Source organism: Anser brachyrhynchus (genome assembly GCF_964034855.1).
Source record: "Anser brachyrhynchus genome assembly, chromosome: 1".
Lineage (NCBI taxonomy): Eukaryota > Metazoa > Chordata > Aves > Anseriformes > Anatidae > Anser > Anser brachyrhynchus.
In genome coordinates, this window is record NC_137694.1 from 103,737,951 (window position 1) to 103,752,099 (window position 14,149).

General features: G+C 40.9%; 2 protein-coding genes across 6 annotated transcripts in view; one reads left to right on the forward strand and one right to left on the reverse strand.

Annotated features, from left to right (window-relative positions):
• The window catches only part of LOC308192484 (antigen WC1.1-like), a 73,981-nt gene extending 72,876 nt beyond the window's left edge, over positions 1–1,105 (reverse strand). For 2 of the 4 annotated variants that reach the window (XM_080586088.1, XM_080586086.1), the window contains exon 1: positions 433–1,105. The gene's annotated coding sequence lies outside the window, so the exon portion shown is untranslated. Of the gene's footprint in view, positions 1–380 lie in introns of all 4 variants that reach the window. The other 2 variants (XM_080586087.1, XM_080586085.1) reach the window with 1 other exon arrangement.
• KEL (Kell metallo-endopeptidase (Kell blood group)) overlaps positions 1–14,149 on the forward strand; it is a 42,239-nt gene that overhangs the window by 4,931 nt on the left and 23,159 nt on the right. For both annotated transcript variants that reach the window (XM_080586226.1, XM_080586224.1), the window contains exon 2: positions 9,077–9,230. Coding sequence is in view for 1 of the 2 variants with exons in the window: in XM_080586224.1 (XP_080442350.1) it covers positions 9,213–9,230 (18 nt within the window). In the remaining variant the exon portion in view is untranslated. The remainder of the gene's footprint in view (positions 1–9,076; positions 9,231–14,149) is intronic.

The window sequence follows — 14,149 nt, forward strand, 5'->3', positions numbered from 1 at the left end:
CACACACTAACGTTCCGATTCTGGAAAATAGGGGTGTACTACCAAGCACTTCCCCGTGCAAGGGGTACCGCACACCTATGAGTTTACCAGATTCCCTGGTGTACTTCCAAGCACTTCCCCGTGCAAGGATTACCGTACACCAAATTTCCCTGGTGTACTGCCAGGTACTTCCCTGTGCCAGGGCTTACTGTACACCAAATTTCCCTAGACTCTTCCTTTCTCTCCCTTATCTCATGCTTCGTCCTTCTCCGGCTGCGCCCCTCGCGGAGCTACGGAACCGCGGATCAGGACTCCACACTCGCTTCGTACAAAAGTACGTCTCAATCACACATCACACAGAGTCTCACCCGACCCCCAAGGCAATACTTAATATTTCTTACCTTGGTCTGTGCACAGAGTTACCGGATCAGTTCTTAAACCCGCAGTGCCTACCTTCTTCCCTTCCTCACTACTTCATGGATCCTGCCTCTTTAATCAGTCTCGGGCCCTCTGTCAGCTCTCCGCAGAACCGCCACCGTGGATACACAGGACCGCTGAAATCAGCGGGGCATGCCTTTCTGTTGCTGCGTCGGTGGGGCTCCCCAGTAGGCGACTGGATCCCGGACGAGCCCCCAAATTGTGAGAAACACTCCGTAGCCAATAACTTAGGCTCAGGCGAGGATCTCAGTGAAGTAGTAATTTATTCGGGATTGCAATGGCGGGCGTCCCACAAGCAGGAGCGCACCTACTGGTTCCAAAACACACGTTATATATTTTTGGATGACAGGACCCTCCCCTGTTTCCTCACTGAGTGGGTAATCCAGGTTCACAATCTATCTGATGCTTCACAGACAGTGCATGGCCTTCAGTTGCCGGCCTGTTACATTTCAAATTACTTTTGACTTTTTTACTGTTTGAAGTGGTAATGTTTCTTCACTTATCTGACTTGACTTAACACCGTGATTTTCACCTAATTGTTCTGAGGAGTCTGGTTGTCTGTATTTGACAAGGTCGCCTGCTAAGTTTTCTTATCACTGCAAGCATATCTCAATACCCTATTCCTTACCTTTAAACAATGTAACTCTGCAAAAACAAAACTTTTATTCCCACATTATAGACAGATAGAAAGTTATTTGTTTTCAAAATTATAACACATTGCTGGACAGATGCAAAAATTCCATTTTACAAATGCACTGATAAGTTAGCAGATCATTCACGATCACACATCATGAATCAAAGATAAGAGTGTAACTTGCAATCTCCATAATCCTAAATTTAGACCTTAATCTCTAAAGGACAGTGCACTACCTGGATGTACCAAAAAGGATGAAAAGGTGTCCTAGTTTTGGGTGGGATAGAATCAATTTTCCTCGTAGCAGAAAGTATGGTGCCATGTTTTGAATTTGTGATTAAAACAATGCTAATACCACACCAGTATTTTAGCTATCTCTGGACAGTGCTTACGTAACATCAAGGGCTTTTTTGCTTCTTACACTGCCCTGCAGGTGAGAAGACTGGGGATGCACAAGGAACTTGGAGGCGACATATCAAGACAAATGATCCCAACTGTGCAAAGGGATATTCTGTACCATATGATGTAGTACTCAAAAAAAAAAACCAAACCTGTTGGGGGGCGGGGGGGTTGTTTCCTGGTCTGTCATTGGACATTGATTAGCTGGTGGTGAGTGACTACTTTTTGCACCACTTGTTTTGATTTGTGCTGTTTTCTTTTTTTTTTTTTTCTTTTTTTCCTTTTTCACTTACTAAACTCTTAACCTCACTCCACAAGTTTTCTTTCTTTAGCCCTTGTGAATTTCTCTTGGATCCTGCTGTTAACTTAAAACAAAACAGTATGAATATAAAATGACAAATTTGTGAAAGCAGAGGAAATTGAGGGCTCTGCTCGGGAAAAATAAGGTCTTTTTTATTTTTTATTTTATTTTTTTATATGTCTGTCTTCTTTGTATTTCACAAACATTATTTGTGACATTGCAAAGTAATGTTAAGTGTGATCTAAAATGCAAATGGGGACAGCAGATTTGGGGACTGGATAGCAGGAAGAATTTCTATGACCGAAGACCATTAGATATCCAGTTCAGAGCTGCAACTACTGGTAAATAATATGGATATACCTCTGTCCAAAACAATATTGAAAAACAGTGTTCTTGCTGACACCTGTTAAAGCATAGCCAATAGCCATGGAATTTCTATGTTACCTAATTTAACTGTAAATATTGCGGTTTTGCATAATTTATTTTTGTGACAATACAGTTAAAACATAAATGTTGAGATGCAAGGTTCTCAGTTGTAATTGTCTGTTGTACTGTAACAGCCATGACTCAAGTGAATTTAGTTAGTAAATAATGGAAGAGCTAAAGATTGCATGTACTCAAGTTCAAACACTTGCAAAAAGTACACATGCATGCAATTTGAATGCTTTTATCACTCATTTCCTTTTAACTGCCTTGTCTTCAGACAGTGTTAAGCACTTATATGCTTCTGTTCTGCTTCTCAGAGTTAGCAGTTTGTTTTAAAAATGGATTAACTTATGCTTAGTACTTAGTCTAGGTCAATTACCCATTTCTAAGGCATCAATTTTCTTGCAAAATTCTTCTGGGCTTGCTTCTTTTTCCTGGATACTGTCCTGCTCAACTTTCATCCTTCAAGTAGTACAGCCCCCAAAACACTCCTAAGGATTTTCAGTACTTCTTAAGAAACTAAACTAATTGTTTTATTTTTCCATTCACAAACCGTTTTTCTGGAACACAAGCATTCTGTGGCAGTATTTGACAGTGGTTAACATGAGGCCATTGCAATTTCTGTTGTTCATTCCTGCACATTCAATTCTCAAATCCCTTTTTTCCTTCCAATATGACTCTCCTAATGTTCATTTTCATCACCATTTAGCATGGATTTTCCAGGGAACAACTGATTTAAGGAAGCGAGCTTGAAGTCTTATGACTGAAATTGACTCTTTTTAGAGTCATAGTGATTGCAAATTATAGTTTTTTAGTGATTCATCATCAAAATAACATAATCTACACTTGAAATTTAATTGTTTCTGCTTATTAGACCAATAATCTCTGAAATTCAAGGCCCTTTTCACCTCACACATTAGCATCCAGAGTTTAGGTTATAAGCCTTAGTTTTATTTTACTCTCACCAGCACAGATCTTATCCTGAATTTGCCACAGGTAAAAATTAGTGCACAACTCCAGTTCACTGTCCCTTCAGGACAGATATCAAGAAAATACTTTTTTGAAATCTTACTAGATTAACAACCATCTTGATTGTATTTTAACAATATCTGCTAAATACATATCAATGCACTTAATTCCACATTGTTATGAACCAGAATCAAGGAGATATCTGAAAGATAATTGCCATTTTTGCGTGACAGCTGGAAGGCATATCCAACATTTTATTCTTGTGCTGATCAGTGTTACACTTGGAAAACCTAACACACTGTATAGAGAAGCAAAAGAAGTTGGGGATTCTGTCACAAAGAAAAAATCTAGAGGTCCTCTCTCTAACTTGTGGGCTTAGGAGAGCAGAGCAGTCATCTGTGCCTTAAAGATAAGAAGGGAATTGATTGATAAGAATTACTTATGACGTCTCCCTCCACACACACTGCCAACCACTCTTTCTACCTCAGTAGTTAGAAAACAAGGAAACTTTTTGTCTTTACTTTCAGTAATTGATAGGAGTGTCTTCAAAGAAACTTATATGCTAACAGGAAAAAACAACTTTACTTAAACAGCACAGTATTCATGTATATGTGGATAATTCATGTATTCACCTCACAAGTTTGCCAGAGCTGTACAGGCTGTATACTCAATAAAGACATTATTGCACACTAACCATATGCAGACTCCTCCAGCATAGACCTTTCTCAAGGCTTAAATGTATATAGAGATATTCCACTGACCTGTGGCACCTGACATGAAAAAGACTTGCGTATCCACTTGGTAGTTTGGGACATATAAGATATGCTTGCTTACCTGGCTTATTGCTGCCAGATGAAAATGTGTTTTGTCCTCACCCTGAGTTTGCCAGATGCAGGAGGGTCTGCTTGAAAAGGCACATAACTACAGTGTCTGAGTTACACAGCTCCAGTTAATGACCACAGTCAAGCAGATTTTTATGAAGTGTGAGTCACATAATTTTGGATAAAATACTTGGATATCTCAGAACACAGGCACAGAGTGTGCACCTACATGAAATGAATCCACATTCTCTCCAAAGGAAGACAGGAATTTTGGAGTAAATAAAAGTTTTAGCATCTTGATTCTCTCCATAACACTGTCACTTTCCTGCTTAACTATTCAACAAACTCTGTTGCAGCAGAATGCTACTCAGGAGCACGGTCTCCAATGGAAATCATAAGAAGAGCAGTTATGCATTGCTATTATGGTCTGTAATGACTTAAGAGAGGAAACCTTACATCCTGTATCTTTTCTACTAGGATGAGGAAACAGCTGAGGCATTTAATGTCTTTTTTTTTTTTTCCAGTTTTTAATATTTATGATAGATCTTGTGTTGCCTGGCCCTCTGAGTTAGACAAACATGACTGGGAAGCAGTGACTTTCCATTTGTGGCAAATAAAATTGTAAGGGAACAGTTTTATCAGCTGAATGTTTGCATCACCTAATGCAACTCACCCTAGAGTACTGAAGGAGTTAGCAAATCCTAACTAGAGCTCTCTCAATAATCTACCAAAGGTCCTGGGACTATGGGAAGGTCCAGTCTGACTGGAAGTAAGCCAAGGTTATACAACACTGCTATGGTGGGTCTTCTCATGCTACAAGAAGTGCATGTGAGAAGACCCAGGAAAATACAGACCTGTTAGTCTAACCTCATTGCCTGGAAAGATTATGGGGAAGATTACTCTGTGTGCCACTGAAAGGCATTCAAAGAATAAAGCTGTTATCAGGCATAGTCAACATGGGTTCATGAAGGGAAAGTCCTTTTTTAGTAATTCAATCTTCTACAACAATATCACCCACTTAGTGGATGAAGGGAAGGCGGTGCATAAAGTTTTTCTGGATTTTAGTAATGCCTTTGATATCATCCCTCACAGCGTCCTTCAGGAGAATTCTCCAACTCTGAAACGAACAGTTTCATAATATGGTGAATGATGAACTGGCTGAACAGTGGAGCTCACAGTGTGGCAGCCTGTAATCTGTCTGATGGCCAGTCACCTGTGGTGTTCCCCAGGGCCCAATTCTAGGGCCTGTTCAACATTTTAATCAATGACCTGGATGCAGAAGTTGAATGCAGCCTCAGCAAGTTCACTGATGACACTAGACTGGGAGGGGCTATTGACTCTTTGGAAGGCTGGAAGGCCTTGCAGAGAGATCTAGAAAGGTTGGAGGACTGGGCAATTGGCAACGGCATGAAGGTCAACAAAGGAAAATGCTGGGTTCTGCACCTGGGACTGAGTAATGTTGGACACAGGTACAGGCTGAAAGAAGAGTGGCTAGAGAGCAGCTCAGCAGAAAGGGATTTGGGAGTGCTGGTTGACAGTAGGCTTAACGCGAGGCATCACTGCACCCTGGCAGCCAAGAGAACAAACTGCATTTTGGGGTGCCTTAACCACAGCATAGCCCGCCAGTCAAAAGAGATGATTCTTATGCTGTGTTTAGCATTGGTGTGGACTCAGCTTGAATATTTTGTGCAGTTCTGGTCTCTACAATATAAAAAGGATAGTAAGATAGTTGAATGAGGAGGGCAACAAAACTGGTAAAGGGGCTGGAAGGCAAGTTCTATGAAGAGAGGCTGAGGACACTTGATTTGTCTAGTCTGGAGAAAAGAAGGCTAACAGGCCACCTCATTGCTCTCTACAGCTTGCTGAGCAAGGGAAGCACAGAGGGTGGTGCTGGTCTCTTCTCCCTGTTAACCAACATTAGGACACAAGGGAACTGAAGCTGTCAGGCAGTTGGAACTCAATTATATTTCTAGGTGCCTTTCAGCTCCCCTCCCCTCCCCTCCCCTCCCCTCCCCTCCCCTCCCCTCCCCTCCCCTCCCCTTCCCTCCCCTCCCCTCCCCTCCCCTCCCCTCCCCTCCCCTCCCCTCCCCTCCCCTCCCCTCCCCTCCCCTCCCCTCCCCTCCCCTCCCCTCCCCTCCCCTCCCCTCCCCTCCCCTCTCGTCTCCTCCCCTCTCGTCTCCTCCCCTGTCGTCTCCTCCCCTCCCCTCTCCTCCCCTCTCCTCTCCTCCCCTCTCCTCTCCTCCCCTCTCCTCTCCTCTCCTCTCCTCTCCTCTCCTCTCCTCTCCTCTCCTCTCCTCTCCTCTCCTCTCCTCTCCTCTCCTCTCCTCTCCTCTCCTCTCCTCTCCTCTCCTCTCCTCTCCTCTCCTCTCCTCTCCTCTCCTCTCCTCTCCTCTCCTCTCCTCTCCTCTCCTCTCCTCTCCTCTCCTCTCCTCTCCTCTCCTCTCCTCTCCTCTCCTCTCCTCTCCTCTCCTCTCCTCTCCTCTCCTCTCCTCTCCTCTCCTCTCCTCTCCTCTCCTCTCCTCTCCTCTCCTCTCCTCTCCTCTCCTCTCCTCTCCTCTCCTCTCCTCTCCTCTCCTCTCCTCTCCTCTCCTCTCCTCTCCTCTCCTCTCCTCTCCTCTCCTTCTTGCAAGACAGCTTTCTCAGCATCCCAGGGCCAATGAAAATGGCCCTGGGATTCAAAGACCAGTACTCTTCTCTGAAATAGTAGCACCACTTCCTGAAATATTCTATCCGTACTGACAATGAAGTTTTAATCCTACTGCTTTTCAAGATGTGTCTTGATTAATTTACGAAGTGTGGGAATGTTCATACATACATGTACTTTCAAAGTATTTTTAGATAGTGTATATGGGAGGATCCATATGGTGTGGCAATACCAATGTAGAATTTTCTTAATTTATGTGTTAAAATCACATTTAACCACAAAGAAACAGAGGATCTGTGTAAAAGATACCAGCTTATGAAACTAGGAAACTGCAGTCGTATTGCTTTAGCATACCGACAAAGAGGCTTTTTTTGGTCTTCTTACATTATGTTTTAAAACTTAATACTTCAGCCAAGATTTTACCTGTTTTAATTTAAATTATGTTGTGTTCTACATGATCATAGCCATTGTATACTAAAAAGGCAATAAATTCCATGCCTAGAGAATTTATAAAGCTTAGATAGTGTTCATTAGAGAAAGTACAAGTTAAGATACCTTCAATACTTAAAGCTTGGGAGCTGTTGGATGGCATAATTATGAAGATGAAAGAGTTCAGACACATAGGTAAAGCAGATAAATAAACTGTATATTGCTGTGAAAGAATTTGTTCCGTCAATTCACAAAGATATCTCCACTGTAAGATCACTTGCAGTTAAAACTAGTCAGGTCCCTACACACATATTCATACCATTTCTTTGTACGCAGTATTAGTTCAACTACTGAAAAATGTTTGTGAAAGACTACTAGAGCTATAGCTGTTGTGAGAAAAGATTTAAAGTAGAGAAGAGTAGAAAAGGCACAAAGGCAAAAGTGGCAGAAAATACAAAAACATACAAAAGACTTAAAGATGTATTGAAAAAAAGGATTACAATTTTTTTATTTTATTTTATTTTTTTTTTACATATTTACATTTCTCAGTTTGCATAAAGATTTGGGGTCTGACTAGCTGTAAATTACTTTAGGCCATCATGAACGAAGCACCTTTGCATATATTGGATAGTTTGAATCACAGAAACGCTCATTCCAGTGATGTAGGAATTGTGACTACAAAAAATGATGTCTTATAGCTTCCAATAAGACAAATCTCAATCACTTACGCAAGAAGTATTTCAAATTGGAGTCTGAAGTTAAGCTGAAGGGTGGTGACCTATTACAAGGAAAGAAAGGTCAGTAAGGATCTTTTTTGTTGTATACAATAATTTTTACAGTATTTAGAGATGTTAATTAAATATAGAAATATATAACTACTAGTGACCTCAGAGGTAGAAAGAACTGGGTATATGTAACTGGTCTCAGACATATAACAAGTGTTTTTGTCACAGTATATACAAAGTTTCAGCACTACTGGAATACGGATTAAAATTCGATTGGTGGTGGGAAGAAGATTTGGATTTTAGGAGAGCTTCCCAAAATTTTGGGAAGCTCTGAACAGCTGAACAGATATCTGTTTATTTCCAAACTAGTGAACCAAAACACTGTATTCCCCTGAGATACTCACAAGGTAGGGAGGTAAACTGTCCTGTCCCAGTGTTCTGCTTGCTTCGGTCATTTTGGAAGCTGACACCAAACTCATCTCCACCATCCCTCTCAAATCCCAGAATCCACTTGATCAGGTCTCAGCTCCCAACTTCCATTACTCTGTTTTTAATGTCTCAGGGAAGTGATCCTTGTTTTCATTACTCAAAGTAAATTAACCGTGTGCCTTAATCTCTTCAATATACATTCATAAGGAAGCAAAGAAGCACAGGCTGCCATCACCTGAGAAGCAACATTCAATTGTAAATAGAGTCAGTAACAATCTATTTATTTATTTATTTATCTGTTTGTCTATTTATCTATCTATCTATTTATTTATTTATTTTATGCCTCTTAATCCAAAAGAGAAAGAACCAGAAGCGGATTTCTGTTCATGCCTTGAATGAACTTAGATGGAGATGAGACAGAGAAAAAAAAAAAGGCAGCATGTCAGCCTTCCTTTTGGGAGAGGAGGAACAATAGGATCCATATCCCACGGAATCTTGCAATAGACAGAGGTCTCTAGGCCACAGAGCATCAGGTTGAAACAGGCTAGAAGCAGTGAAAATATCAGACCAAAACAGGCTTGTTGGGTGGGTAGGATAGTAAGGCCGTTGGAGAGAAAAGAAGCAAATAGTTGAGAAGAGGCTGGAGGAGACAGAATCACATACTTCTTTTCAAATAGATTTCAGTATAGTGCCAGAAGAGAGAAAGACCTTGGGTTGCAGGGAGATGCAGAAGGGAACAATAAAGCTAGTTTTATGAGAAACAGGGGTGTTAGGAAGAGAAGGTGGGTGGAGAGTTTGCAGAAATATATCCATTTCCCTCCCTCCCATTTTCTTTAAGGGTGTTTTTCTCAGAGCTTTTCCTTGCTTTTCTCCTCCCCACAGCAATCAGCCAAGCTGGGAAGAAGAGATTGTCTCCGAACTCAGTAGTGTGCCATGAGCACAGAAGACTGATAGTAAACAAGTAAACAGAGTTGACAACTGCGGTAACTACAGAGGCAAAGCCAGCTCAGTGACAAAAATGAAGACTGTTCCAGAGGTAAGGAAGGTTTGTCTTATTTTCTTTCCCTGTCACAGCAGCTCGTCTTATTATTACTGCCCTAGGGTACTGGAGTAATTGAGATTTGAGACTTTGTATCCAGAAGGGTCTTGCCCAGGTCTCAGAATTACTGATGTGGTGGGGTATGGTGTGAGGATTTAGGGATTCTTGCTCTTCCTGTTAGTCATCCTAACTGCCATTCCAAGTCTCTATTCAGACCTGTCTGAAGCCCTGGCAATAAATATTAATAAGCTGATTATTTGCTTCTTTTGTTGTATCCTTATTTTTCAACAAACAAATTATTTTCAGAAAGCACTTATGCAGAAATGTGCTTTTTTTTTTTTTTTTTTCCTCAACAAGTTGTGGGTAAATGTGGCATAGCTTTCTGAACACGAAAATGGCTAATTGCTCCCCATGCAGTGTGGTGTCCTTTTTCTGGTTTTACATCTCACAGAAATGATTAGTAGAGTGTTAACTGGATATTTATAGACAAATTACTAACCGAGCTGTTAGCTGAGAGTTGCTAAAAGGTACAAAACATTCATATATAGTAGTGATAGTAATATTTTTTATGTAATTTTTATTACATAAAATTTTTTTATTTTATATGTAACTAGATTATATTAAAAAGAAACATATTTTGTTATGTTGAAAACTGTTCAGTGTTGTAAGAGATATGTTTTTATTGCAAATGGTTGTTCACTTTATCTCATCTGCATTTTTCTAGCTAAAGAATTTGCAGAAAAGTTTGGTTTGTATATCCATTCTTGTATTACTGTGTGATGGAGATCAGCCAACAATCACAATTTCAAATAGTTATCAGCCTTTGTTATGTTTCTGACTTTTAGTAGTTCAGAATATAATTCAACACACTTTCTGTTTAGTTTCTCATGTTAGGAGGTAGGATACTTTGAACGCAGTCTAAAACATTATTTCTCAAATGCCATTCAGTGTGCTCAACTTATGTGTTTAAATGATTTGCTGACAAAAGACAAATTTAAGAAAATGCTAAATTAGTTTTAAGGCATTAGTTTGAAAACATCATCCACTTAACTAATGTGATATAGACAATTTGGGCAACAGTTGAAGTCAGTAATTCTTGAATAGTCTACTGGCTGATAAACAATACCCTTAAATCATCTGGTAAACATTTATGAAAAATAGCTCCAATTCTCCCTACTTTTGGTCTCTTTATTTTAATGATTTTAATTTTCCTCAAAGTTACAGTCATCTTTTTCTACAGCAGTACTAAACACTGGGGAAATAAGAGATGGGGGAGAATTGGGCAGAGGAACATCAACCTCTGCAGACTTCGAGATGTCTTGCAAAGAGAAAGAAGGAGATGCTGAAGAAAAATCAAATTTTTTGGCTGATTTAATTGCATCAAACTGTTTTTTCTTTAATGTTACCCAGTACCTGTCAGGATTCTGCTAGCATGCTCTCATTCAAATGGGGTAATTTGTGTAGTACATATTTTCAACGTTGTTTATTTTATAACCAAGGACGATTAGAAGTCTGCTTATAGTGATTTTACAGGCATTTGTTCTCACTTAGCTACAGTGAAGCCATTTAAATTTAAGCACTTGTACGTTCATCAAAGAAAAGCGTGAAAGAACTGAAACCGTAGTGGAAATTTATCTTCAACTTCATGCAATTACTAATCATACTTCTCACTCACTCAAATGAGGTCCATATGTAAGAGCTCTGTCAGAGATTAAAGGCTCTTTATCCTCTTGCACAGGCTTCTTCAGGCCATTCACTTGTCTCTTTATATGGGGCATGTTGGGTGATGCAACCAAACCTCAAATATACCACATAAAATGCTTCTACTTCCTGCGTGCTTTGTAACGTTCCTGCATCCTGTGCCCTGGGAGTTTGTATAGCCCATTTCCAGTTCCATCTAGTTAAATCCACACTTTCTTGCCAAGGATCACTGAATTAGGATGGACTTTATATTTCACTTTAAGTTTCACAATGTCAAAACCAGCCCCAGTAACAGAGGCCAGATTAGAGAGACATTCCTTAGGGAAGGTGAGGTGCTTAAAGAAATTTTTTTATCCTTATGGCTCACATAATGTAGACCTTAAAATCCAGTTTCTAACAGAGAAGTATAATCATAGAATCATATGATTCTACAATTCTGTGATAACATAGATCTTAGACTCCAGTTTTTAACCTAGAGGTACACAACCAATTTCAATTTCCCTCGGCAATGTTCAAGACGCATTTGGATAATGCCCACAATAATATGCTTTAAATTTTGGTTAGCCTTGAAGTGATCAAGCAGTTGGACTCAATTATCTTTCTAGGTTCCTTCCAACTCTCCTCTCCTCTCCTCTCCTCTCCTCTCCTCTCCTCTCCTCTCCTCTCCTCTCCTCTCCTCTCCTCTCCTCTCCTCTCCTCTCCTCTCCTCTCCTCTCCTCTCCTCTCCTCTCCTCTCCTCTCCTCTCCTCTCCTCTCCTCTCCTCTCCTCTCCTCTCCTCTCCTCTCCTCTCCTCTCCTCTCCTCTCCTCTCCTCTCCTCTCCTCTCCTCTCCTCTCCTCTCCTCTCCTCTCCTCTCCTCTCCTCTCCTCTCCTCTCCTCTCCTCTCCTCTCCTCTCCTCTCCTCTCCTCTCCTCTCCTCTCCTCTCCTCTCCTCTCCTCTCCTCTCCTCTCCTCTCCTCTCCTCTCCTCTCCTCTCCTCTCCTCTCCTCTCCTCTCCTCTCCTCTCCTCTCCTCTCCTCTCCTCTCCTCTCCTCTCCTCTCCTCTCCTCTCCTCTCCTCTCCTCTCCTCTCCTCTCCTCTCCTCTCCTCTCCTCTCCTCTCCTCTCCTCTCCTCTCCTCTCCTCTCCTCTCCTCTCCTCTCCTCTCCTCTCCTCTCCTCTCCTCTCCTCTCCCTCTCCCTCTCCCTCTCCCTCTCCCTCTCCCTCTCCCTCTCCCTCTCCCTCTCCCTCTCCCTCTCCCTCTCCCTCTCCCTCTCCCTCTCCCTCTCCCTCTCCCTCTCCCTCTCCCTCTCCCTCTCCCTCTCCCTCTCCCTCTCCCTCTCCCTCTCCCTCTCCCTCTCCCTCTCTTTTTTTTTTTTTTTTTGTGCTTTGCAATATTCTGCTATTCTCTTCCTGGTATATGTGCAATTCTCTAGTTGTTTCACGCTGGAGTCTTGAGGGGGACAGTCGAGTTTTCTTACAGGTTTTAAAGAAAAGTGGTTATTTGTGACATTTTCTATTTCAAAAGGAACGTAATTTATAGGACTGACGTAGATCTACTGTTAACAAATACTTTGGTCTTGAGTATTGATTTCTCAGATTCATTAGTATCTGCATGTTATCAGAGGATATCTGTTTCTCTCTTTTGAGTACTAAATAGCATAATTAACACTCAAAAGAGAGAAATAGTTATCCTCTAATAATGTGAGACTAAAGAACTACAAAATGCTAATCATTTTGTTATAGGTATAGGACAGATTTTCTGTGTTAAAGACAAGAAGTATTCCAGAATTCCAGAAAATTCTAGAGCATAGTGAATATAAATAGTTCACTCTTTCCTAGATGGTGAGAGACAAGGGCTTGGATTTTCTTTTTCCTTTCAGCAAAGCAAATTTTCTTTTGCTCACTTCCCTCACTTCTTCTGTACTTGGAGAGTAAAAGCTAAAGTGTTTTACTACAGGGGCATTTGAAAGGAATTTAGATTTCCTCTTTTATATTTCCTACACTATGCTTTGCCAGTATGTTCATGTTTTGTATTTTGCACCTTTTAATGCCAGGATTCACTTGTATGCACTTGCTCTCTGCTTAGTTATCCTGTATCCTGTCTTAAGAAGTCATCAGAAAAGAATTATAAAGGGATAAAAGTAGTTAGGCATTTAACCCTTGTTACAGCTGTCAAATAAGCTGCTTTTGAGAAGTCAATGTTACTGACTGAATAAATGGACATTTGAAATATATCAAATAATAGGGTCTGTTTTGTTGTTTTGTTGTTGTTATTTTATTTGTTTGTTTTCTGTTTCTTTCTATATTTTCTGTTCTGTTAATGTTTTTATGCAGAAATCACCACCACAGTGTCCAAACATACTCCAGAAGTATATTTCTGGAGGTGATTTACTAAGATGGTTAACAGCAGGCTGTTCATTTCCTTAGCCTTTCCTCAGGGGAAGGGGCCTATGTTGTGAAGTATATGCCTACTTCTTGTAGGGTTTTGTTATTTTTGTAAAGATACACGTTTTCTGATATTTGTTTTTTTGTTTGTTTTTGCATAGTAAGCATGGTGATTAATGCACTTTAATGTAATCTTTAGTTGCTCCATGTAAGTGAGCAGAAAGGGCAAACAAGGAAGAATTCTGTAAGCTGGGAGCCATGATGAGACAAGCAAGAAGTACTGGCCTTACCAGCAAAGGGTGCAAACCCACAGTATGGGAATGAAAGGAGTAAGGCAAGCTTGGTGCCAGTAGCCAGGGTCAACCAAGAGTCTAGATTGCAAGGTAAGTCCATCGTGAGGAGGCAAGTCCAAGGTCAAACCTGCACAATCAAGTCTGCAGGTCAGGGTTCAGATCAATGGGGTACATGGCCAGCCATAGGTGGGGCTATAATGCTGCTGAAGCATAGCTGAGATGAAGATCATACATGAAAGCTGCAAAAAGCAGCTCCCACCGAAGGCACTCAGTGGCATTCAGTGGGCACCTCCACCGAGGTTTCTTCTAGCTTTCTCTGTCAAGATTTCTCAAACAACTTTATTTCATTGGAGAGGCAGGCCTGAGCACAGGGAACTAAGTTGGAACTGTGGTGGGGGAAGTGCAAGCCGGGTCCTAAAAACGACATGTAAGAATTTCAGACTAGCATGTCCTTCAGCTTTCAAGACTAGGTTTACTCCTTATTTGCTATACTATTTCCTCATTATACTCTTAGTCTCAGGTTTTCCTTTATCTTCTGCTTTTTTTTTTTTTTTCC